Genomic DNA, 25,714 nt, shown 5'->3' with positions numbered 1-25,714 from the left:
TTGTTCTGACCAATAGAACGGACTTTGTCACAGCAAGTTGCACTGTCGTAGTTTTATAGGCCACATAGCTTTTCATTTGTCCTCCACAGCGGGGTATAACTCATCCTGCATGAAAATTGTTCTAATGGTGAAGATACTTCTACTCTGAAAAGTATAGTACATATTAATTCACTGTCAAAACAACCAGAAGTAATGCTTTCTGGACCATTTTAGAGCCCAAGTGTATGGGTCTGCAGACAGCTACTGCATGTCATGAAAGGGAGCAAGACAGGCCAGCATGGAAGATACAACTGGGACTGAGGGCTTGATAGATCCACCCTAATGTGGATCCCCAAAATTGAGGGGGAGCAAACTACATCACTGGAGCCCTGCATTACACACCCCAAACCTATGTAAATGATGCAGTGGGAGGAAAGTAAACATCACCCATAGAGAAGCTGTTTACTGAAATACACAAAGAAGCCCAAACACAAACACCAGTAGATTAACTCTCACCAAGCACAAAGAAAAATACCATTTTGTTCTTTTATTAGTTTTTCAAACACATTACAGCCTTCAGCCATACAGTAGGAGCATGATTTCAAAAGGCAATCTCCTTGATTAGCTAGTATGACCAGTCACAGGTATTCTTGGGGACTAAAACTAACTAAACAGGTTATAAATTCTGTTGAGCATAACAGTAGTGGGGATAACAACATAGATCATAAATTTCAGGAGGACCTGAGATTAAACTGATCAACGTATCATATTCCCAAATTTAATTTAAGATATACATTTCAAATAACTCTAGCAGCACTCGTGGGCTTCAATTCACATTAAAGAACCCACTAGAACTCTAGTGTGTAGGAATCGTCAGTACCATCCTTTTTACATGCTAGTGAGTACACTATGGAAACAGAACAGGAAAAATCTGATAGTTACTTTAGATATGACCCTAAGACCAGTACAAAGTAGCTATAAGAATATGTTCAGTTTGGATATGAACTTGCAAAGAGGCAGGGAGCACACAACACCGAAGAACATGAATAATAAGTGCAGTGAACTCTGGCCTCAATTTCTTTCTGGCTGCTTTTTTGAGGTCCTCTCTATAAAAAGTCTAACAGCAGGCATAGAGATGTCTGGCAGGCAATAAGTGATTTTTTGTTGTTTGTTGTATACACACAATATCACTATTGAATTATTTTTCCCTAGTAAAAGTGTAGATAGGTCCCAAATCACCTTTCTTCTACTCAAAACTAGGAGTATTATCTTCTAGGATAATAAACTGAACCACAAAATCCTGATGATGTCAACTCATACGTTAAAAATCTACTGAGTCCATAATACAGCAACTTTTAAGCAGAACTTCCACTGAAATCAATAATGATCTGCTTAAAAATTGCTAGCACAATATGGATCCTTAAGGATACCTGAAATCCTGGTTCAGATTAGCAATTTTAAACTCTGGACCAGATCTTCCTCACTATGCTCACAGCAAGCGTAGTGGCTTTAAGAAAGTCAGTTGTGCGCCAGTAATAAAAGGTAGGGGTTCAGGGCTACAGATTCAGGGTTGCTGTAAATTAAAAACTGCTGCTGGCACCTCCCCAAAGGCTATTCAAATAGTTGTGCGTCAGCTAGATACAGGATGCCCTGGCTGTCATCTACATTGGGGGCTGCAGTGGAGGCTTTACATCCAGTACTTCTCCTAGGCAAAAGGAATCATCCACTAACTGGATAAACTGTTATAGACACAAAAACAGCTTTCATAAGAGAGAACCAGGGCCATTAGAGCCACAGCCAAATCACTGAAAATGGTGAAAATAGTCTACAAACCTCCAGTCTTGCTCCCTCTCTTCCATGAATTGCCTCATCACATGAAGGCGCCAACCTTCCAAAGCAGTTAAAAATGGCTTCACCTAAACCTATTTCCAACAGTCTGGCTAACCTAATAGTTAAAACATGTTCCTAGATTGGTTATGAACTAAGAAACTGGGCACCAGCCAGCTTTGTATAAGCCAAGGGTTTATGCCAGTGACCATGAAAAAGCCAGCAGGTTTATAAAAACAGGTTACTATGGTAACAATAGTTCACAGAGTTGCCTCTCCATAATCACACTTGCAGAATGTTACCCCGGTTGCACAGCACTTTGGGAAATTTCAGGAAAGTAGTTCCTCTTGGGGGCCACAAGCTCAGAGCAAAAAGGGCTGCCCTGTCCCTATGGCTTTCAGATCCCTTTGTTAATCCCAAGAAAAGTGATCAGATAGTACATGGGCTTTGTATTGGGCTGCGAGTTAATGTCTGTGGGTTTTACAGAAAAAGCATACTAGGCCATACAGAAAGGTTCTAGGAACTGTTCATGTTTAGCTTATGTGTGGCTCTACATCTCGGGAATGCTATATAATTAATAAACTGAAAAGCAGAGCATCTTCCCCTGCATTCAGTGCTCCCCCTCCAGTACTTAACAGTGAAGAAGATTATCAGTAGCTTTCAGACTGATTGCCCTACTCTAAAAGACATATAAGATCTCATGACATGACTGACTTCTCATAGCCAACAGTCAGCTAACTTTATTTAAAATAAAAAAAAACCCCCACACAAAAGGCACTAACTTGTTCAGGAAGAGCATGAAAGCCTGAATAAATATGAAAAAATAAAAATTCTTTAAATGCAAACTAAATATTGCCAGTTCAAGTTAGTTTGTCCTCAGTGCAGCAAAATGAGGAAAATTTATGCTGAGCTTATGCTCAGAATTAAGCTAAATTTAAGAGTAAAGGTACATAGATAGAAAGTTTCTAATCACTAATCTGAGCATTGCATCTTTTATCATGAGATAACGTTTCTGTAAGTCATACTGTATCAAGTTTATCCCATAGCAACATTTACTCATTTTTAGCTGAAATACAGTTTCAGTTGTACGAACAATCTCCACATGTAAAAAAGCTACAAACCCTAATGGATTTCAATTGCTTTTACAAATATACCAAATCTCTAATTAAAACTCCATAGGTTTTAAGTAGAAAAAAATTACATTTTAAATAAACAAATTTTCTTGTTACATTACACACACACACACAAGTCTTTCTTCTATGTGAAAAAATCATAACATATTGGAAGTTTGTGTTCCCACTATAGTGAGCACTATTAAACTAAGAAAAGATCTAGTACTATATTACTTTGACACACAGTAATCATTACTCAATTTAGTAGCACAGAAAAAGGGCATATAACAGAAAATACTGAACAGGTGACAACATACTATATTCTGAAAAATTACAATTAGGTCTAAAATGCCAAATGGACCCTTATGGCACCAGAAGCCAGGATTTATGACCAGTAAAGCATCAGTGCAGTTTCTTTAATGCTACATTTTATACTCCCCCCCCCCCCCCCCTCTCCCAACATTGAAGGGTGCCTTATTTTATTAGAAGACTTCCGGATTCCAATGGAATTATCTGCAGAATAATACGTTACTCAACCATCAGTACAAATAGCAAAAATCTGACCTTTAGCAATAAGCTGTGGGAACTCAAGAATGAGCTAGTACCAGGAATCTGTGGCCAGTACCAAGAGACAATATTATCAAACTCTCTTCTAAATTTTAATTACTGTCTTTCGTTTAAAAGCCTTGTTTGTAAGCAGACAATCATTTCAATAAGATATAAAGGAGACACACAAAGCTTTACACACAACATTAAATGCAAAAACTTTGTTTAAATTAAAGGACACTTAATAGTCTGTGATGGCATGCTAAATGAACATTTTTAAGCACGATCAGGCAACATTTTAAACATGTTTAGCAATGTAACATCTCCTGAAAACATAAGGAAATATCAGTCTTACTTCTACAGTTCTAAAAAGTTCTAGCAACTTCAAGAAAGATTTTCTTCTGAATTTCTGTTTTTCTATGACTCTTTAATGGCCTACATAATATGTTAAAATGCACATATTATGTGGTTACAGCACCCTTCTAAATATAGTTTGTTTTTCTCATTTTTGTAATGGTGGACACAAAAAATTTATGGATAAATTCTTCCTTCACTTATTGGCCTGCAACACCCGATTTCATATTTAATGACAGAAACTGGGCCTCAGCAGATGAGTACACTATTCCAAACTATACACTGACTTTTATTGTGAGTTGCTGTTTGATGGATATAGAGACCTTTAAAAGTACTTTAAAATCAATCCAATAACTTTTTAACAGCAGTTTATCAAAAAAAGTATTGTTATACAAACATTCGTTTATACTTCAGACTTCAAGTAATAAACCTTCCATTTCAAACTAGTTATATCATTCATCTGCCCAAAACAAAACACCAGCTTTACTAGAAACAAGCTATTTTGCTTAATTTTGAGCTTGGTCCCAAAAGAGGTAGAGTCCATGAATCAAAGCACTGAATTCTACCCAAGTAGGATTCACTAACATGTCAACTTCCCACAACATTTGCAATGATACTTAGGATAAAAACTTATATAAAATAGTTTTTATCTACAGGAACTAGCTCTGAAAAAGTCAGAAGGTTATTTCAGTTGCAACAAATGTTCAGTCCAGTAGAACTAACATATTCATGAAGCCCCCCCTCCCTCACATAACCCTCAATGACAAGGTTTTGTAACTTCTCTCCAAGTTTTCATTAAAAACCTACCTAATATACAAATATGCCTTTAAATAACAAATATAAGAATAAATATATTTCAACGTGGAGAGAAGCTTTAGTTTGCTTATTTCAAATGCTTAAACCTAACTATTAATTGAAATAGTTGTATTCACTATTATTTCTCTACAAATGCTGCTGCTGCCATAGATGTCCTCATGCTTCCTCTTGCTGAAGCTGTGAACTCTTCAATTTCAGCATTCAATTTACCGATTACCCATTCCAATGCTTCTCGGCCCTGCAATTAAAAACAAAAAAGGTATTCACATATTCAAGAAGAAAAGGTTTGCAAATAAATAGACAGTGCATCATTTTCTTCAAGACTAGCTAGAAAAAAACGGTTGAAATAAGGGAGGCAAGAGTGAGCACAGCTATACCTCCACTACAGGCAGTCCCCAGGTTACGTACAAGATAGGGACTGTAGGTTTGTTCTTAAGTTGAATCTGTATGTAAGTTGGAACTGGCGTCCAGATTCAGCCGCTGCTGAACTCTGCCTCGGGATTCCTGTAGTCAGCGCTGGTCAGTTTCAGCAGCGGCTGACTTGGGGATGCCTGGGGCAGAGCAGCTGGGGTGCTGCTGGGTTGCTCCACTAGCGCCGCTCCTCGGCGCTACTGGACAAACCCAGCAGCACCCCAGCTGCTCTGCCCCAGGCGTCCTGATTCAGCTGCTGCTGAAACTGACCAGCAGAGGCTGAATCAGGACGCCTGGGGCAGAGCAGCTGGGGTGCTGCCGGGTTGGTCCAGTAGTGCCCAGAGCGGCACTGCGGGACCAACCGGCAGCGCCCCAGCTGCTCTGCCCCAGGGTCCACAACAAAAGCCTGGTCTGCGGGGGGTGGGATGGGGGGGGGAAGAACCACACTAGCTGCGCCCTCCCCTCCCCCCAGCAGACCAGGGACACGGGGAGCAAAGCCGCAGCGGCAGCGGGGTGCCGCGCCTCTGAGGCAAAGCCCCGCCAGAGCAAAGCCTCAGAAGCGCGGGAACCCGCCACTGCTGCGGCTTTGCTCCCGGTGCCCCTGGACTGCTGGAGATGGTCCCCAGCAGACCAGGGGCACCGGGAGCAGCTTTTCTCACCCCGGAGGTTGAGGTGGCGGGACCGCTGCCTGTGAGCTCCGGGGCAAGAAAGCCCCGTTCGTAAGTGCGGATCCGACATAAGTAGGATCCGCGTAAGTCGGGTACTGCCTGTATTCATGCAAACTGGAAAATCTCTCTCTCAAACCCCAGACTTCCCTTTAAAATCCTCATAGAGCTAAGTTATCAAAGACCATAGCTCGTTAATATTATTTGAATCCAGTGGATATTACATATTTTCCTATTTATACTCTGGACTGAAATTCAAATAATTTCTGCTGTTATTTTCTTAGGCAGCAAAAAAATATTGCTATAATTATATCCTGACAAAATGTATACAGGGTAGACTATGTGACCTTTGCTTAACACACACAATTTTATAACACACAAGCTATAGCTTCACACCTCACATTCCTTTTGGACACTTAACTGTTGCTGGATTCTCAAACAGCTGATACTAATGACAGCCAAAACTAGTTAAAGACTGCATCTCCTCTTAATAAAAAATAGTTAGGTGAGCCAGTTCTTTCGAATTGCCATGTAAGAATAATTGCACTGCACTATTACTAGACACAAGCACCCCGAACGACAGGGCTGGGGAAAAGTCTTGTCAGCTGGCTGGATCCGGCCCACCTAGCTCTTATCCAGCCTGCAAAGGAGATCCCAGCTCCGTCCCCTAAGGCACTGCCTGGGAGACGGGGAAGCACAAGCCCTTTCAACTACTTCTATTTAAAGGACTCGCACCTTCTCCGAGGCTGCCAGGCAACATGTTAACGGTGGAGCTGGGAGCAGCGAGCCCTTTCAACTGCTTCTATTTAATGGGCTTGCGCCTGCCAGGCAGCTGCCATAGTGCCAGTGGTTCTGCAAAAAAAGGAAGCAGTTGGCTTTACTGGATTTAGAGATCTAAGCAATTCCAAATTGCTTCTTGTTGCCCAGAGAAAGCACAAGGATACCAAATAAATGTCTTGATAATTTCTCATGGCTGGCACTGCTGATGACATTCAGTGAGCCCTATCCCTCACTGATGAGAAAAAGAAAGAATACATCAAAGTGAAAGAAGCTTTTGATCCTCATTTCACAAGTGGACAGAATACTATGTATGAAAATGGAGAAATTTTTATAGAAGGTGCCAGGAACAAAAGGAAGCAGCTGAGACTTTTATTATTACAGATCATAGTCTTGCTGATCATTGCCAATATGAAACATTAAAACCTATTAAGAAGCAGGCAATTTATCAGCACACCTTCAGTTAGACCCAGATCCCTTGCTATAGAAGCTCTAGCAAAAATAGGAATGCAAGAAGCCATAAGAACTTACTCCATAAGTAAAACTTCATCTGACACAACTGACAGAATAATGCAAAAACGGCACACATGCATAAGGAAGCTGTCAGATCAAATTTACAACATAAGAACAATTCATGATAATTAAAAATAGGTCCTGCAAAAAAGTCAAGTGTCTTTAAATCAGTTAAATGTGAGATTTACAAACATTTGTGCTCTAATCATAACTGAATGATTATTGCGAAGTGTCACTACAGGAGAGAGACTTCAAGTTGCTTGGGTGTTTTTCCACAGAAAAACTGGAATTAATAATACACTGCAGGAAGAGAGCAAGGGGCAACATTCAAATAAAAACAATTAAAATATTCTTGAGGGAAGGGAAGGGAAAAAACTGACTTCAAGTTGTTCACAGATTTAATTTCAAATTATTTGAGAGACATTCATAATTAAAACAAACTATTCTAAAACCAGAAGAGAAAATATGAGGACAATAGATATAATTGTTATAAATGGCAATAAAATTATCTAGTTTTGTCTTTGATCTCTAACACCAGTAAATATGATGGATTATATTCTATGGCTGAAATGTATCTCCATGCAGGAGGCCCACACAAAGTCGTTTATGTCTTTTATTCGCCATTTTAAAAGATGTAGATATAGTTTACTTTATCTAAAATAATGCGCAGCGCATCTTTGAACAGGCAGTCCCCGGGTTACATCAATCCGACTTACGTCGGATCCCTAGTTACAAATGGGGGCGGGGGGGGTGGCGCAGCTAGTGCGGGATGCCTCCCCCACTGTCGCTGCATCCGGTGGCGTGGGGGGCGCTTCCCCCCAACAGACCAGGGAGACGCGGAGCTAGCGCCCCCCCCAGCAGACCAGGGAGACGCGGAGCGGCTTTTCTCGCCGCGGAGGACACGGGTCTGCTGGGGGAACAAGACACCAGCCAAAAGGGGGCACCCCAGAGTGGAAAAATTAATTTCCTAGGGAACAGCAGGCAGTGAGACCCATTGTGTTACAGTCTCCACCTTGGAAGCAACAGCTCTTTCCCTCTTCAGCACTAGAGCTGCAAGTATCTTGTTAGCATCACATGAAATTAACAAGTCCCTTCCAGCCTGGCAGAGGTGAAGCTGAAAAATTACCCAGTGGTGTGGGTGGGCAAGAATGGGGAGGAGCAGGACAGAAGGGAAGAGAGGATAAGCCCCAACCCCACACCCTGGCTGGAGCGGAGCAGGGTAAGCCCCGAGGGGATGGGTCTGATTGCAAAGTGGGTGAGTGGACAATGAGGACCCACCTGTGGCTAAACTCCTGTTCCCAACACAGAATTTTTCTTTAAAATTAATCCTGTGGATAAATTCACACACACACACTTCACAGGAAGGGATTTCCATTTTCTGCTCAGCAGAATACAACAACAGCTTTGATTGTATCAATATTTCACTGTGCTCTCCAATGACTATTGACTATACTTAATACCCATTTCACTGAACCATCTGTAGCAAATTCTATTTGGAACAGTAATATGCATTGAATAAACTTTTTTTAGTTCTAAAAAACAAAGATTCTGACTATTAAATGAATAACTGGAATCTTTCAGGTAACCCCAAAAGGAAGATTTGGATATAGCATGAAACACTGAAACTTATGATCAATTTTTAATTAAAATATCAACCAAAAAAACCTTCATATCAAAACAGTATGTGTTTTTCTTAAAATAAGGAAGTTGTATGAGAATCAGGGTCTTTTCCACCTAACTCCAGCTCCCCGTCCCCCCCCAAAATATGTACCAGTTCCGACTTACATACAAATTCAATTTAAGAACAAACCTACAGTCCCTATCTTGTACGTAACCCAGGGACTGCCTGTATTGAAGTATTATATGTGAAGTAGTATTTTCTGTAATTAGGTTTATATTTACTGCCTTTTCATCTTGAGTGTCCTTATGTTCTTGTACTCCGTGACAATATCAAAAGAAATGACAAAGACCATGAATGTAACTAAAAAAAGAAGCTTTAGCAAACTGAAGTTAATGAACTTAGTTCATATGAAACTGAAGATGTAAATTAAATGAAACCCAATATACATTGCTTCAACAAATAAAGCAAACAACCAAAGTATCAAACAAGTAAGTGCAGCTTTTTTTTGAAGATTTTTTTTTTAATTTAGTGGTGCTTAAACTGTGATCTACAAAGTTGCTTCAGTCTAGCTTATGCTTCCCAACTGCTGTAGTGCAGTCCACTACCTATTTGGATTTTCTAGATGACTAGATGCTCTAAAAAGAAAACTTTTTGCATCTGCTTCATAGCTGCCTGGGCTGGATATTTCCTTTGGTATAACATTTTGGATGGTACTTGAACTGGAATAATAGTAAATATATAGAACAGAACCAAAGCTCAAAGTGATTTGGAGATGCTAGCCCAGGCAACAAGGGGATATTTGATACTAATAAATATACAGTTAGTAAGGGGAAAAAACTGAAAAGCTTCTCAAAGAAATGTGATCACATAGCCACACCCATCAAACATACCTCTTTTCATTCAATATTAACAAAGTGCAACTGTTACGCTAGGGAAGGTGCAGAATCAAAATTGGGAGGTTGAGAATGGAAATGCCTAGTACAGGATTTGTATTTTAAAAAGTGAGTCACACTACAATCCCTTTTGAAAAGCCCTGCCAGATCTTGTCAAAAGTAAACCAAATGTAATATGAACAATGTAAAATAAAAGTAGCTTCTTCTTCAACCTCACAAATCAAGAAGCCAGAAATCATAAAGAATATATGTTGGAGTCATACTTACTTTATTTGCATTGGAAGAGATCGTATTTTCCATTAATCCTTCTAGATAACTGCTGACACTGACACCTTTTACAGAGATTATTGCTTCTTGAGTCAAAATGGTTCTGAGGCAAAAAAACAAATATATTTTTGTTTATTTTTTCACATTATAAAAACTAGGAGAGATGTTATTTAAGAAAATTGCTTTTTTAGCTCTCTCCAAATACTGTTTTCCCAAATCAACCTACCTGGAAAAATTGTTTCAATATTTTGCTTCTGGAATGCTGGAACAGAAAAGCACATATGCATTCCTCCCATAGCTAATTGTTTTGAAATTGACTGCGTTACTGTGATGGAGGGCATGTAGGATTCTCTGTTCCAGCATTCCAGAAACAAGATACAGTTGTGTGTGTGTAGAACTAATGTCCCTTACTATTTCTTGAATCTTTTAAATCTCCATGGTAAAAGGGAAGGTCAGCATGGACCTGCAGATGGAATACATTCAAGGAATATTTGTTACCTCTCCTTTTCCTTTGTGACATTGCCAGGGCATATTTCCAGCAACTATCCTGGCTGTGGAATATTACTAGCCACAAAAAGACAAACACAACTCTCCCCAAAAGAGCAGCTAATCTGATCTACAATTAATACTTTAGTTATTCTAAAACGGGGGGTCAGCAACCTGTGGCTCCTGAGCCAAATATGGCTCTCTCAGCTAAAGCTCAGACCCCCTCGATCCTCCTGCAGCATAGAGTTCACGCTAGTGCTCCAGTCTTGTGGCCCCCAGAAAAATTGGCATGCCAGTGCCAGCTTCCTGCAAGATGGGGGTGCGAGGGCGGGGGGGGGAAGATAAGAAAGTCTTGCCACTGGTTCCATCTTTCAGGGAAGCAGAGCCAGAAATGACTCCACCCACTGCCTCTTCCCCGGCTGGGGGGACAGCAGCACAAGGATGCGCTTCCTGGAGGCTTTTCTTAACGCTCCCATTGGCTGGAATCTGGCCAATGGGAGCAGCAGGAAGCCATGCCTGGAAGCAATGTGAAAGCAAGTAAGTAGGTCTCCCTCCCCAAGCTAAGAGCCCCACAACCCCTACCCGCTCATTCAACACTCTGCCAAGACCCCACCACTCTCAGCCGCCTCACTCAGACCCCCACAGTAGACACCCCACACCTCTCTCATGTACCACCTCCACTGAGATCCTGCACACCCATCCTGCTCCTGCACTATCCCGGTTGGCCCCACACCCTACCACCAGCATGCTCCTGCACCCTACCTCCTACCTAGACCTCACACTTTCACCCCTTCCTACACTCCCATCCCTTTCCCACTCACTGTCAGCCCTGTCCCACACTGAACCCCTCATTTTTGGTCCTACCTCAGAGTGTAGGCAGGGCCCACAAAATCTACTAACCCTCAAACTCCAGAAGAGTTAATCTGACCTGAGGCCTTGAACCTCAGTCCTCCCTGACCTCCACCCCTGAAACCATGGGGCTGGAGCACCAGGGGAGTGATGTTTCAGTTGGTGACCACCTGAATGAGGGTTGGGGTTTTTTGGAGGTGGCTTTTTTTTTTTTTTTTTTAAATATAAACTTCTCACTTGTGTGGTCCCAGACTGATTTTTCTGTGGGTCAGTGGCCCCTGCCTAAAAAAGGTTACTCACCCTGCCATAAATAAAGATGAAACCTTTTATGTTGAACATAATATTTTACTTTATTTAAAATGCAGCATGGACAACAATGCCCCAATCGGGTCCAGTCCCAATCTGGTTGCAGCATGCAATCCAGGAACAGGCCCCGCAGTCCAGTCCCCATCTGGCTGCAGGAAGGGCTGGTGGCACCCCTTCCTCCGCCCCACTGTTGCACAGGTAGGAGGGGAGGCCATGATCCTGCTGCGGTGATATTGGGCCGGCCCCTTGTCCAGCTACTGCTGCCTGCGTGCAGCATCCCAGCCCTAGCCAGGTAAGATAATCTGGTCCCGGGGCCCTCCACATATTCTATTTCACACCCCCAGTACCTTGCCCTGCCTCCTGCACCTCCCACACAACCCAACTCCCTGCCCTGAGCTCTTTCTACACCCCAACACTGATTCCTGCACTCCCGTATCCACAAACTGCATCCCAGCAGCAGCAGATGTCACATTAAATAAAGCCTGCGTACAATGTTTTATAATCATGTCAATCAATATTGAGTTGTATATTTTTAGATATGCAAATGGGCATTCTTATACAGATCTTTATTGACCACTTGTTCTGAATTTGATGTAGTTTGGTTCTTTGGTTTGAAAAGGTTGCCAACCCCTGTTCTAAAAGAAATCCAGATACAAACATGTTTTGTACACTCAGGCTGAAGGAAAGAGCAGAGCCCCATGACATTTATTTTTGTAAATAACTTTTCATGTTATTTTCCTGCAATTCTATGTTATTTAATTTTTATCCACTTACTATCACAGAAAACATTTGAGAATACACTGGAAGACAAATGTATGTTGTTTGGACAAATGTATGTTGCTATGAGTAAAGAGATAGGTCTTGCTTTGGGGGGGGACAGAAGGGAGGTCAGAGAGCAAGCCTGCCCTGCGCTCACCCAGCAGTGGCATCATGACAACAGAGGGGCAAGCCAGGCCAAAACTGAAATGGCACTGAGAAACATGAACAAGGTAACACTCCAGAATGAAGAACTAGGCCTTGCCCCATGGGAGAGAAACCATAGCTATAGGGTGAGTTTAATTCATATGAGGTTTTTAGTTTTACTTCATACTAGCATTACCAGTCCTGTTGTAACTGTAGATGTATACTCAGGTTGGCCTGGTATGCTCCTGCCTGTCCCAGGGCCTATGCTCCAGCCTGACCCAGAACTCTTACTGGGTTCTTTGGCCTTGTATATGCTATTCTTATATTTCTCTCTCTGTGTTCCCTCTGTCTCCCAGTCTTCAACTTACTCAGCATTTTTTCCTCTTTCTGTAGTTCTCATCCTATTCTGCCTTCGCTCTGCCATGACATGGCTCACTCACTAACTCACTGGCAGCCACTTGCATTTTTCCCCTGCATGCCCCCATTGTGCTGCTTTTCAAGCCTCACATCCTGTTTTAGTGCGGGGAAAGGAGGAAACAGCCGCCACCAGTCCAGTCCATCCTACCCTATTTATTTATTTCTTCCCAGATACTTGTATAGACAAATTGGCTTATGCATTACCACAAAATTACAACTTCTAAATCACCTCCACTGAGGAAACCCATTGCCCAAATGCTCTGGGAATATGAAAGGAGTGTTGATCAGAGTACACCCTACATTTTGTAGGTCTCCAACTTGGCTCATAGCAACATACATTTGTCCAAACAACAAACATACATTTGTCTTCCAGTGTATTCTCAAATGTTTTCTGTGATGAGAGGTGTCCGTCACATCATCTCTTTTAAAATAGTTTAAATTTAGATTTGTAACAAAACACAGGGCTCTGGAAATTAGATGTAGTCGGAGACCAGGGATTTTTACACACTTCATTTTAAAATGCAGTGACAGAGGAGCATATGCTCCCTCCCTGGACAGCTGATTTGGAATGAACTCCACTGTCATTTATATTGAAATATTTTTACCCCGCCTTTCTATTTAAAATATTCAAGGTGGCTTACAAGAACAAACAAAAAAAATACAAATATATATAACAATTTAAAATATGAGAGTTTAAAATATGAGACCTCAGAGGGACAAAACCAGCTAAAAACATATAGAGAGGAGGAACACACACATACATTCTCAAACATTAATAAAAGCATGAGTAAAAAGGGTGGCTTTAGCCTGACATCGGAACAACGCTAGCGTTGGCGCCATGCGAATATCCCGAGGAAGAGAATTCTACAGCCTGGGAGCAAAAGCTGAGAATGCCCTGTTCCGCATAGATGTTAATCTTATCTCCACAAGTGGGGGAACCCGAAGCAAAGCCTCCCCAGCTGACCTCAATCCCTGGGCAGGAAGGGCATGTAATCGCAGAGTGGGGATTTTCAAAAAACAATGCCATTAAGGAGAACATAAATGTATTTTAACTCTTCTGAAATAAATTTTACAACTTGTATATCAAACCTGTTTCCCTCCAAAATACATAAGGGAAATTTAAGAAAAACACAGAAACCATACTTAATTGCAAGTTTGAAGACAAATATAAATGTGCTTACTTTTCTGGCTCTTGAGGATGTGGTTTATAAATAAGCCTTTCATCTACTGACACCAGATTTGTAAATGAAATCTATGGAAGAATAAGAGTTATCATTAGCACATATATAAAAAAATCATTAAGATGATGAAATAAATACAACCAGAGCAACTTAATACTAAAATATCTGATTTTAAACACCATCAATTCAATGTGACATTCTAATGTGAGGTTTTGATCTGCCCCATTGTCAGCAGTCCCTGTTGGAACAGGTTTCAGACCCAGCAAGGTCTCTGTGTAGCCAACCAGTATCACTGGGGCTTTCGTGATAGCCCTTTGCGCATCTTCAGGACAACATGTATGATGATGTACACTGTACATTAATATATGCTGACTAGGTTCAGCAGTGGTATAGAATTGCATCACATCAATGAAGATGCCATTGCTTGGCTAGATGACTATGCACGTGCTAAAATAATTCTAAAATTACAGAGGAAATATGTCACAGAACTGGTATAAACATACACAAAAGAAATAAATCCTAAAGTTCAAGCTTGCTAAACTTTTTCTTCTTATGTCTTTTAACAGACTGTCAACATCACGAAATAATTTTAACAATGGCCGTGCATAAATGAAATACAGTACTGAGCAAAGTACTACATAATAAAGTAGCAGCAACACTACAAAAAGAATTCTTGAAACAAAGCAGAATGATTTGTATTTATTAACTGCTAATCATTTCTAGTGCAAGTGTTTCACAACAAAGCTGGCAAAAAAGTTCCTTTGCTACAAGGGTTTAAGGGAGATTAAGAATAGGAGGTATGCTATTTTCAACATTACTGATAAGAGAAATTAGAACACTTACATTACTTGACTTAAGTTCCATTGTTTTTTTCACAGGGTCAACTACAGAGTGTTCCTGAACATATGTCTTTGTTCTGCAAGCACCGATGAGCTACAAGCAAGACAGTCAAGCTTATACATGCAAACATACTGCAATAATTATTCTGAAAAGTTTATTTATTTTTTCTTTCATTTCAACACACTATGAAATATTCCAAATAAACATTACTATACTGAACAGAGAGTAAGAAATGCAGCTAGTCTAAAATGAGTATGTATTAATTTTCTGCTTAAAACAATAGGTTGAATTTAATTCAATTTCTTTAAAAGGACATCATCTCCTAGAAATTTCTATATTTGCTACTTAAGGATAATATGTTTTTTATTTAAAAGTAACAATTAGTAACAACAACAAAATAGAAGAATGCTATTCTCTCATCTAGGGGTATGTCTAGACTACATGCCTCTGGCGACAGAGGCATGTAGATTAGACTACCTGACATAGTAAAATGAAGCGGCGATTTAAATAATCTCCGCTTCATTTAAATTTACATGGCTGCCGCGCTGAGCCGACAAACAGCTGATCAGTCTGGACGCGCGGGTGTCGACATCAAAGGTATTTGTCGACCACTCAGGTAAACCTCATCCCAGGAGGACAAACACCTTTGATGTCGACACCCACGCGTCCAGACTATCGCGCTGAGCCGACAAACAAATGATCAGCTGTTTGTCGGCTCAGTGCGGCAGCCATGTAAATTTAAATGAAGCGGCGATTATTTAAATCGCCGCTTCATTTTACTACGTCAGGTAGCCTAATCTACATGCCTCTGTCGCCAGAAGCATGTAGTCTAGACGTACCCTAGATGAGACATAAGTGGCATGGTTTCTCAAGCCCAACTTTATTCTTCCAGAACATAGAGTTGGAGTACTAGCTACTTAAAGGAAATATTACTTCCTCTTTACTCCCACCTTTGTCAGTTTTGTCAGAATCAATTCAGGGCAGGAACTGTTTCTCACAGGCTGTGTCTAGACTGGCCAGTTTTTCCAGAAAATCAGCCACTTTTCCGGAAAAACTTGCCAGCTGTCTACACTGGCTGCTTGTATTTCCGCAAAAGCACTGACTTCCTACTGTAAGAAATCAGTGCTTCTTGTGGAAATACTATGCTGCTCCCGTTCAGGCAAAAGTCGCTTTTGCGCAAAAAATGTTTTCCACAAAAAAGCCCCGATCGCGAAAATGGCGATCGGGGCTTTTTTGCGGAAAAGGGAGTCTAGATTTTGCAGAAAAGCGTCCGTGCCAATCTAGATGCTCTGTTCCGAAAATGCTTTTAACGGAAAACTTTTCCGTTAAAAGCATTTCTGGAAAATCATGCCAATCTAGATGAAGCCACAATGTATATGTAAACTGCCTTACAATAATAGAAACCAATCTTTATTAGGACCTCTATGGGGTATTTAATACCAATAATAAATAATGAAGCATGGCTCTTCCTCCATGCTAATAAAGCAACTCTGATCATGAGGACCTGTCAAGCACCAAAGTATTACTATGAAATTGATTTTTCAATGGTCAAAGCTCAGTACAAGAACATCAGTGTATCGGTCAATTCAATAGAAACTTGCCATTTTAAGGAATAAGAAACCTTAAAAGAACAGCAGTTAATCAGATTACGGCAGCTGCTTTTTAAGTAACCTAGCAATAATGTACAAGAGTTGCTGCTGCAAGAAAATACATGAAAGACCATACTGGGCTTTACCCCCACTTGCCTACATAAAGAACTAGGGATGTTAACTAGTAATCCTGCAAGCATCATCCATTACCAGATAGGCTGGAGCAGACTCCCCTTCCCCCTGCCTATGGGATCCTGGTTAACCAGAATGTTTAACATTCTATTTAAAAGGTTAACTTTTCAACTGGGATTTTACATCCCTAGCAGGAACTAGACAAGAACAGTTTCTGTGCTTTAGGGTGGGTAAAGTTACTGCCCTCTCCTAGTGCCACAAGGAGGCAAATAATTTTGAAGGCGGGATGGTGACACACACAATCCTCCAGACCCTGTCTTGTCCCAAGAAGAGCTGGACTGTAAATCATATACAGGCAGTACCCGAGTTACGCGGATCCGACTTATGTTACCAACGTGGCTTTTCTCACCCCAGAGGACGCGAGTGGTGGGACGCCCAGATGCGCCGCGGTCCCGCCGCCCGCGTCCTCCGGGGCGAGAAAAGCCCCCCCCCCCCAGCAGACGAGGGGGACGCGGAGCAAAGCTGTGGAGGATGCGGGCGGGACCGCGGTGCGTCTCGGTGGTCCCGCCACCTGCGTCTCCCTGGTCTGCTGGGGGGGGGGGAAGGCAGCTAGTGCGCCCCCCCCCCCCGAGCAGACCAGGCTTTTCTTGCCAATGACGCCTGGGGTAGAACAGCTTGGGCGCTGACGGGTTGGTCCCGCAGCACCGCTCCTTGGCGCTACTGAACGAACCCGGCAGCACCCCAGCTGCTCTGCCCCAGGCGTCCCCAAGTCAGCCGCTGTTGAAACTGATCAGCGGCTTATTCCAGGAAGCCCGGGGCAGAGCAACTCTGCCTTGGGCGTCCTGGAATCGGGCGTCCTGGAATCAGCCGCTGATCAGTTTCAGCAGCAGCTGAATCTGGATGCCAGTTACGACTTACAAACAAATTCAACTTAAGAACAAACCTACAGTCCCTATCTTGTACATAACCCGGGGACTGCCTGTACTGTTTGGATTATTTATAAAAATGAGATAACTCGGGAGCCATTTCTCTCTCAAGTCCTGTAATAATATACTTACTGATTTTACGATAGATGGAATCCCCCATTCTGTACTGAGCAGTCTATGGCTATGCAGCTTTCCACTGGGGTCTACATGTCTGTCTAGTACATCAACTCCAACCACACTAGGATTCATGGGATTTGGGTATTTCTGCATAGCAGCTGTTGTTACAGTTTCCCAGGGGTGACTGACAAAAATAAATAAAAATAATCAAATTGCATATATTAGCTTGTCTCATCTTCTATTACATGAAGAAAAGATGCAGTTAACAGTTCATTTTTAAAAATAGATATATAAAACATTCAATTGAAACACCACATAAACCAGGGGTGGGGAACGTTTTTGGGGGTGGGGAACGTTTTTGGGTTCAGGGCCCACCGATTCACAGGAAAATAAATCAGTTGGGGGGGCACACACAAATAAGAAAACCTCCACTAAAACTCAACCAAAACCTTCACAGATGTGGTTCCAGACTGAGAAGAAAGTCACTCCCCACATTGCCCTTATACACCAGAGCCTGGGGGGGGGAGGGGGAGACACAACCTGGTATATTTTGTGTGCTCCAACCCCAAGGTGGGCAGTGGGAGGAGGCTGGTGGGGGGGAGGGGGCCTGAGCCGTGCAAGCTGGGGGGGGGAGGAAGAAGAGGGGACGGATCCAGACAAGCTGAGGGGGGGGAGCTGACGCTTGGGGGCCGGGTTCAGGGCAAGCTGGGGCCTGATGTTCCACACCCCTGATGTAAACAAACCAAACAATTCTTTGGGAAATACCAGTCTTGCAGATGTCTTCTTTATTGGCTCTACTGCCAACACTCAGACCCACCCTGAATTAACCACTATGTAAGATCACGACAATTCCCTTGCCGACCCTAAACTGCAGAGCAAGTTTAAAGGAGCTTTGCCTAGATCACATATGCGTTAGGACTGCACTAGCCCCGGGGGCAGCCAGGCTGCGGACAGAGCCGGCCAGGCGAGCGCTGTCATCGGACTGAGGAGAGCACAAGCTTTCGGACTCGAGGCTCGTCGCTTCCTTCTTCCGAGACCCGCCCCCCCGCTTTCTCCGCCGGGCGGCACTTGCCCGGCCACGGCGCTGCTCAAGGGCGCGTCCTCCCTCGGGGCCTGGCGCTCCAGCCTCACTTAGCTACGGGGCCCTTGACAAGAGCCGAGCCGCCGGTCCTCGCCACAGGCTGCTGGGTCTCTCCGGGCCGCGGTTCGCTCCCCGCACCGAGGGGGAGGGGCAGCCGTCTCCTCACGCGGGCACAGGCCCGCCGGGGTCGCTCACCCCCCACCCCGCGGCCGTCGCGCAGCCCTCGCGCAGCCCTTACTCGAAGACATGCTCCGAGGTCCAGATCTTCATGGTGACGGGCCCGGCCCAGGGCGGGCGGTGCCGCAGCGGCTCCTCTCCGCCTCACGCGGCGCCGTTCCCAGCGAAGGGAAGGAAGCCGGCGGCAGCCCTTGCGCCGTGAGGGGAGGGGCGTTAGGCCCTGGGAGGTGGTGGCGGGGGAAGAGTCTCCCGTCTCCAATCCTGCGCTCTTGCGTCAGCGTGACCTCAGAAGGGAAGCGCCGCTAGTCAGAAGGACACGCCGCTAGCCACGTGCTGGGCTTGGTTCTCCCCCACCACACCACAGCCGCGCGCGCAGGCTGTCTCGTGACAGGATTGCACTCAGAACGCATGCGTGCCCGATGGTTGTTTTTCCCCCCCCCTTCCCCCGGCCGACTCGTCCCTCTCCCAGGAGCGCGTGGGTATCAAGGGCGCATGTGCGGCTTTGTACAGAGGCGCGCTAGTTCCCACGCTGGGCTGCAACTAGCTGGGGTGCTGAAGGGGCGGAAGGGAAAAGACAAGTGCCTCAACCATGCACAGGGGGATGGGGAAGAGCGGGAACAACTCCGGTGGAGGAGGTTCAGAGGGTTAGTCTGTAACTGGAAAAACAACAGCGACTCTTGCCGCACCTTAGAAACTAATAAATAAATAAAATGTAGATGGTATCATGAGCTTTCCTGGGCACAACCCACTTCTTCCTATAAAATCAACCGTCTGCACTGTACCTTTCAAACGTCAAGTTGCTGGTGCTCTCCAAGCTGCTATAGCAGCATCAAATGAAAGAAAAAAATATGAAAAAGTGTATACAAAAAGGAAACAGACAAAAGGAAATAGTGGCAGCACCTGCTTTATGTATTTAAATATTACACTTACTGGTAGAGCTGTTGTCCCCCCACCTCTGAAAAGGCAGCCTTAAAGCTTACACTATTGTTTTCTCCTTTTAGAAGCTCTGGCTGGTTTTTTTTCCTTCTTGGTGTCTAATTCTTCCCACTCCTATTCATTCTTATGAACCATATCCTAATTCGGACATTAAAAAAAAAAAGCACTGTACCTTAAATAATCAATATTCCAGAGCGAGAATGACTTTGCTTGCTTGGAAACAGAAGAGTTTATTATTCAGCTTCTTTATAAACTGGGAGGGAAATCCTCCATTAGTTCCTCAACCATGGGGTGCTGTTCCAGGAAGAACTGCTAAGCAGGGATGGCGTCCACCTTTCGAGGAGGGGGAAGACCCTATTTGGACACAGAATGGCTAACCTAGTGAGGAGGGCTTTAAACTAGGTTCGACGGGGACAGATGAGCAAAGCCCACAGGTAAGTGGAGAACATGGAGACCTGGGAGATGGGTCGGAAATGGGAGGGAGTGTGGGCTACAATGGCAGAGAGAAAGGAGGGTCAGGGCAAAACTGGGAGGCAAGATCAAATCAGGATCTTAGATACCTATATACAAATGCGAGAAGTATGGAAAAGAAGAAGGAAGAACTGGAAGTGCTAATAAATAAGTACAATTATGACATTGTTGGCATCACAGAAACTTGGTAGGATAATACACATGATTTGAATGTTTGTATAGAAGGGTATAGCTTGCTCAGAAAGGATAGACAGGGAAACTAGGGAGGAGGTGTTGCCTTATACATTAAAAATGAACACACTTGGAATGAGATGGAGGTGGGCATAGGAGATGGAAATGTTGAGAGTCTCCGGGTTAGGCTAAGAGGGATTCAAAACAAAGGTGATGTCATGCTAGGAGTCTACTACAGGCCACCTACCCAGGTGGAAGAAGTGGATGAGGCTTTTTTTAAACAACTCACAAAATCATCCAAAGCCCAAGATTTGGTGGTGATGGGGGACTTCAACTATCCAGATATATGTTGGGAAAATAACACTGCGGGGCACAGACTATCCAATAAGTTCTTGGACTGCATTGAGACAACTTTTTATTTCAGAAGGTTGAAAAAGCTACCAGGGAGAAAGCTGTTCTAGATTTGATCTTAACAAATAGGGAGGAACTGGTTGAGAGTTTGAAAGTGGAAGGCAGGTTGGGTGAAAGTGATCATGAAATCATAGAGTTCACAATTCTAAGGAAAGGTAAAAGGGAGAACAGCAAAATAGAGACAATGGATTTCGGGAAGGCAGATTTTCGTAAGCTCAGAGAGCTGATAAGTAAGGCCCCATGGGAATCGAGACTGAGAAGAAAAACAACTGAAGAGAGTTGGCAGTTTTTCAAAGGGACATTGTTAAGGGCCCAAAAGCAAGCTATTCCGATGTGTCGGAAAGATAGAAAATATGGCAAAAGACCACCTTGGCTTAACCACGAGATCTTGAATGATCTAAAAATAAAAAAGGAGTCATATAAAAAATGGAAATTAGGACAAAGGATGAATATAGGCAAACAGCACAGGAATGCAGGGGCAAGATTAGAAAGGCAAAGGCACAGAATGAGCTCAAACTAGCTACTGGAATAAAGGGAAACAAGAAGACATTTTATAAATACATTAGAAGCAAGAGGAGGACCAAGGAGAGGGTAGGCCCACTGCTCAGTGAAGAGGGAGAATCAGTAACAGGAAACTTGGAAATGGCAGAGATGCTCAGTGACTTCTTTGTTTCGGTCTTTACCGAGAAGTCTGTAGGAATGCCTAACATAGTGAATGCTAGTGGAAAGGGGGTAATTTTAGAAGGTAAAATAAAAAAAGAACAAGTTAAAAATCACCAAGAAAAGTTAGATGCCTGCAAGTCACCAGGGCCTGATGAAATGCATCCTAGAATACTCAAGGAGCTGATAGAGGAGGTATCTGAGCCTCTAGCTATCATCTTTGGAAAATCATGGGAGACAGGAGAGATTCCAGAGGACTGGAAAAGGGCAAATGTAGTGCCCATCTATAAAAAGGGAAATAAGAACAACCCAGGAAACTATAGACCAGTTAGTTTAACTTCTGTGCCAGGGAAAATAATGGAGCAAGTAATTAAGGAAATCATCTGTAAACACTTGGAAAGTGGCAAGGTGATAGGGAACAGTCAGCATGGATTTGTAAAGAACAAATCATGTCAAACCAATCTGATAGCTTTCTTTGATAGGATAACGAGTCTTGTGGATAAGGGAGAAGCGGTGGATGTGGTATACCTAGACTTTAGTAAGGCATTTGATACGGTCTCACATGATATTCTTATAAAAAAAACTAGGTAAATACAATTTAGGTGGGGCTACTATAAGGTGGGTGCATAACTGGCTGGATAACCGTACTCAGAGAGTAGTTATTAATAGTTCACAATCCTGCTGGAAAGGCATAACAAGTGCGGTTCCCCAGGAGTCTGTTTTGGGACCAGCTCTGTTCAATATCTTCATCAACGATTTAGATATTGGTATAGAAAGTACGCTTATTAAGTTTGCAGATGATACCAAGCTGGGAGGGATTGCGACTAATCTGGAGGATAAGGTCATAATTCAAAATGACCTGTACAAATTGGGGAAATGGTCTGAGATAAATAGGATGAAGTTTAATAAAGACAAATGCAAAGTGCTCCACTTAGGAAGGAACAATCAGTTTCACGCATACAGAATGGGAAGCAATGGTCTGGGAAGGAGTACGGCAGAAAGGGATCTAAGGGTTATAGTGGACCACAAGTTAAATATGAGTCAGCAGTGTGATGCTGTTGCAAAGAAAGCAAACATGATTCTGGGATGTATTAACAGATGTGTTGTGAGCAAGACACGAGAAGTCATTCTTCTGCTCTACTCTGCGCTGGTTAGGCTTCAATTGGAGTATTGTGTCCAGTTCTGGGCACCACATTTCAAGAAAGATGTGGAAAAATTGGAGAGGGTCCAGAGAAGAGCAACGAGAATGATTAAAGGTCTAGAGAACATGAGCTATGAGGGAAAGCTGAAGGAATTGGGTTTGTTTAGTTTAGAAAAGAGAAAATTGAGGGGGGGGACATGATAGCAGTTTTCAGGTATCTAAAAGGGTGTCATAAGGAAGAGGGAGAAAACTTGTTCATCTTGGCCTCTGAGGATAGAATGAGAAGCAATGGGCTTAAACTGCAGCAATGGAGGTTTAGGTTGGACATTAGGAAAAAGTTCCTAACTGTCAGGTGGTCAAACACTGGAATAAATTGCCTAGGGAGGTTGTAGAATCCCCATCTCTGGAGATATTTAAGAGTAGGTTAGATAAATGTCTATCAGGGATGGTCTAGACAGTATTTGGTCCTGCCATGAGGGCAGGGGACTGGACTCTATGACCTCTCTAGGTCCCTTTTTAGCCTAGTATTCTATGAGGGTATGTCTACACTACCCTCCTATTTCGAAATAGGAGGGTAATGTAGGCATACCGCAATTGCAGATGAAGCCCGGGATTTGAATTTCCCTGGCTTCATTTGCATAAACCGGGCGCCGCCATTTTTAAATCTCAGAATGAGGAGTAACGGCCGCCATTTTTAAATCTCGTGGAATGAGGAGTAACGGTAGTTCGAACTAGGAAGCCTAGTTCGAACTACCTAGTTCGTGCCGCGTGTAGCCGCGCGGCACGGGGTTCGAACCAGCCGGGATTTAAAAATGGTGGCGCCCGGCTTATGCAAATGAAGCCCGGGAAATTCAAATCCCGGGCTTCATTTGCAATTGCGGTATGCCTACATTACCCCGCTAGTTCGAACTAGTGGGGTGGTGTAGACTATACCCTGATTCTTCTTAACCCATGGGTGTTTTATTATTTCTTTGAGAGGGAGCCTCAAAGAAGGGATTTGTTTAAGTATTTTTGAAATAAGGTCCTTAGCATCATCGGGCATCCATGTGGGAAATGTGAACTTGACTTGAAATTAAAACAACAACCAACAACAACAACAAAAAACTATTATTTTCACAAGGTAACAGCAATTATTATATTATTCCTTGTACTTACATCATATCACCTAGGAGCCTCAGTCATGGACTAGATTCCCAATGCACCATATGCTGTAGAAACAATGAAGTGTGAGGAGAGCGATGGGGAGACAGTCTTTGCTGCAGAAAGTTTGCAACCTATAAGACACTGATGCAGAATACTGTACTGGTGAGCACAATAGGCTGTGGTATCGGCACACCAGCCAACTATCAATTGTCAAGATTTTTGTAATCTTCACAGCTGGTAATAGTATTACCAGTCAAGTAATTCTACAACAGTAAATTAGTGTATTCAAAAGAGACTATGCAAAGGGAAAATAGCTACTGACAGTAATTAGGTTTTGAAATTCGTGTGAGGGTGATAGTGTACAAGTTAGGGATGTAAAAATGTGGTTAAAAATGTAACCACTAAAAATCATAGCAGTTACATGGGATGAAGGCTCTACCATATAAGGCTTAAATAAGCTTTATACTGCAGAGCCGTCAGCGAAGCCTCCCTGAGAGCAGAGTCAGGGCTGCTGCCAGCCCTCCTCCAGGGGAGGAGGCTTTGCTGTGCCAGCAAACCTGCCACCCTGGGAGCAGGGCCATCAAGGGCTGCCAGCACTGCTGTTGGAGAAGCTTTGCTGTGGGCTCTGCAGCCAGCATGTAACCTAGGGGGAAGGGGGAAACGGGGTGGCTAGGCCTTGCCAGGGAGGGTAGGGAGCTGTTCCAGCCCCTACTGCAGGGTTGGGGAATCTTTTTTGGGGGCAGGGGCTACTGACCCACCAAAAAAAAAATCTGTTGGGGGCTGCACAAAATGTGAGAAGCAAACAAAAAAACCAAACAACCCCCCCCCGCCCCAACTCCCTCACTGACATGGCCCCTGACTGAGAAGCAGAAAGACTCTCCACATTACCCTCACACACCAGAGCCTAGGAGGCCCAGGCTAATAGATTTTGTGGGTCTCCCTTAGGCTCTGGGGTGGGGCAAAACTTGGAGTATGGAGTGGGTGGGAGGTAGGGTACAAGAGCAGGCTGGGAGTGAGAGATCTGGGGGTGGGAGGAAGAAGGGATGTGGGAGTGGAATGGGGTGCTGGGTCTGGGTGATGGGGAGGCGCTCTTACCTGGCAAAGCTCCCCAGGGACACACATGGTTCCATGTCCCCCTCTGCTTCCAGGCACTGCCCCCTGCTGCTCCTATTGGCCAAGATTATGGGCAGAGAAGCAGGTGAATAGCCTCCAGGCATCATCTTTGCTTTGACAGCTGGGGGGAGACAGGGAGCGGCAGTGCCTGGAGCTACTTCTTCCCCCCACCAGGCAGAGCCCATGGGTCAGATAAGGCCCTGGTTTGCCTGATTCCGGGTCTGCCAGGCTCGAGGCTCTGGTCCCTGCAGCAGGGAGCCAGCGCTGATGCTCCAGCCCCTCAGGGGTTGTGGAGCTGGAGCACCAGCATAGTCTTCTAAATGGTGGGGGAGTGGGGAGAGCCCCAAGATCAGGGGCCAGATCCAGACAAGCTGGAGGAGGGGGGTCACACCTGGCCCCCAGGCCTTGATTTCCCCACTCCTGCCCTGCTGGTTAACTGGAACAAGTAAGCCTCACCCATTAAGGGTGAGGCTTACCAGTTAACCTTTTATATCCCTAGTGTAAATGGGTTGATGATGATTATACCTAAATTCCAATCTAAAGTAAGATTACTTGTTATAAGGTAATTCTGGACAGCACATCTCCTATTCCAGATCATTGTCACTGTAGCCACTGAATAAACCTAGTCACAATGGCTACATCTACACTGGCCCCTTTTCCGGAAGGGGCATGTTAATTTCAGCTATCGTAATAGGGAAATCCGCGGGGGATTTAAATATCCCCCGCGGCATTTAAATAAAAATGTCCGACACTTTTTTCCGGCTTTTAGAAAAGCCGGAAAAGAGCATCTACACTGGCCCCGATCCTCCGGAAAAAGTGCCCTTTTCCGGAGGATCTTATTCCTACTTTGAAGATCCTCCGGAAAAGGGCACTTTTTCCGGAG

At 43.7% G+C, this 25,714-nt stretch overlaps 1 protein-coding gene across 2 annotated transcripts in view; it reads right to left on the bottom strand.

Moving 5' to 3' along the window:
- The window catches only part of PRELID3B (PRELI domain containing 3B), a 30,366-nt gene extending 11,228 nt beyond the window's left edge, over window positions 1–19,138 (bottom strand). Inside the window, exons 1-6 of one of the 2 annotated variants that reach the window (XR_016347028.1) lie at window positions 18,847–19,138; window positions 17,543–17,711; window positions 14,767–14,856; window positions 13,924–13,994; window positions 9,782–9,884; window positions 4,751–4,872 (exon numbers count right to left, since the gene is read on the bottom strand). Coding sequence is in view for 1 of the 2 variants with exons in the window: in XM_089769660.1 (XP_089625786.1) it covers window positions 4,753–4,872; window positions 9,782–9,884; window positions 13,924–13,994; window positions 14,767–14,856; window positions 17,543–17,711; window positions 18,847–18,878 (585 nt within the window). In the remaining variant the exon portion in view is untranslated. The remainder of the gene's footprint in view (window positions 1–4,750; window positions 4,873–9,781; window positions 9,885–13,923; window positions 13,995–14,766; window positions 14,857–17,542; window positions 17,712–18,846) is intronic. The other variant, XM_089769660.1, reaches the window with a different exon arrangement.
- Between the last annotated feature and the right edge of the window lie 6,576 nt (window positions 19,139–25,714).

Source organism: Pelodiscus sinensis, chromosome 17 (genome assembly GCF_052426305.1).
Source record: "Pelodiscus sinensis isolate ZL-2025 chromosome 17, ASM5242630v1, whole genome shotgun sequence".
NCBI lineage: Eukaryota > Metazoa > Chordata > Testudines > Trionychidae > Pelodiscus > Pelodiscus sinensis.
The sequence above is the reverse complement of the archived record's forward strand: the minus strand, read 5'-3'. Positions and strand labels throughout refer to the sequence as shown.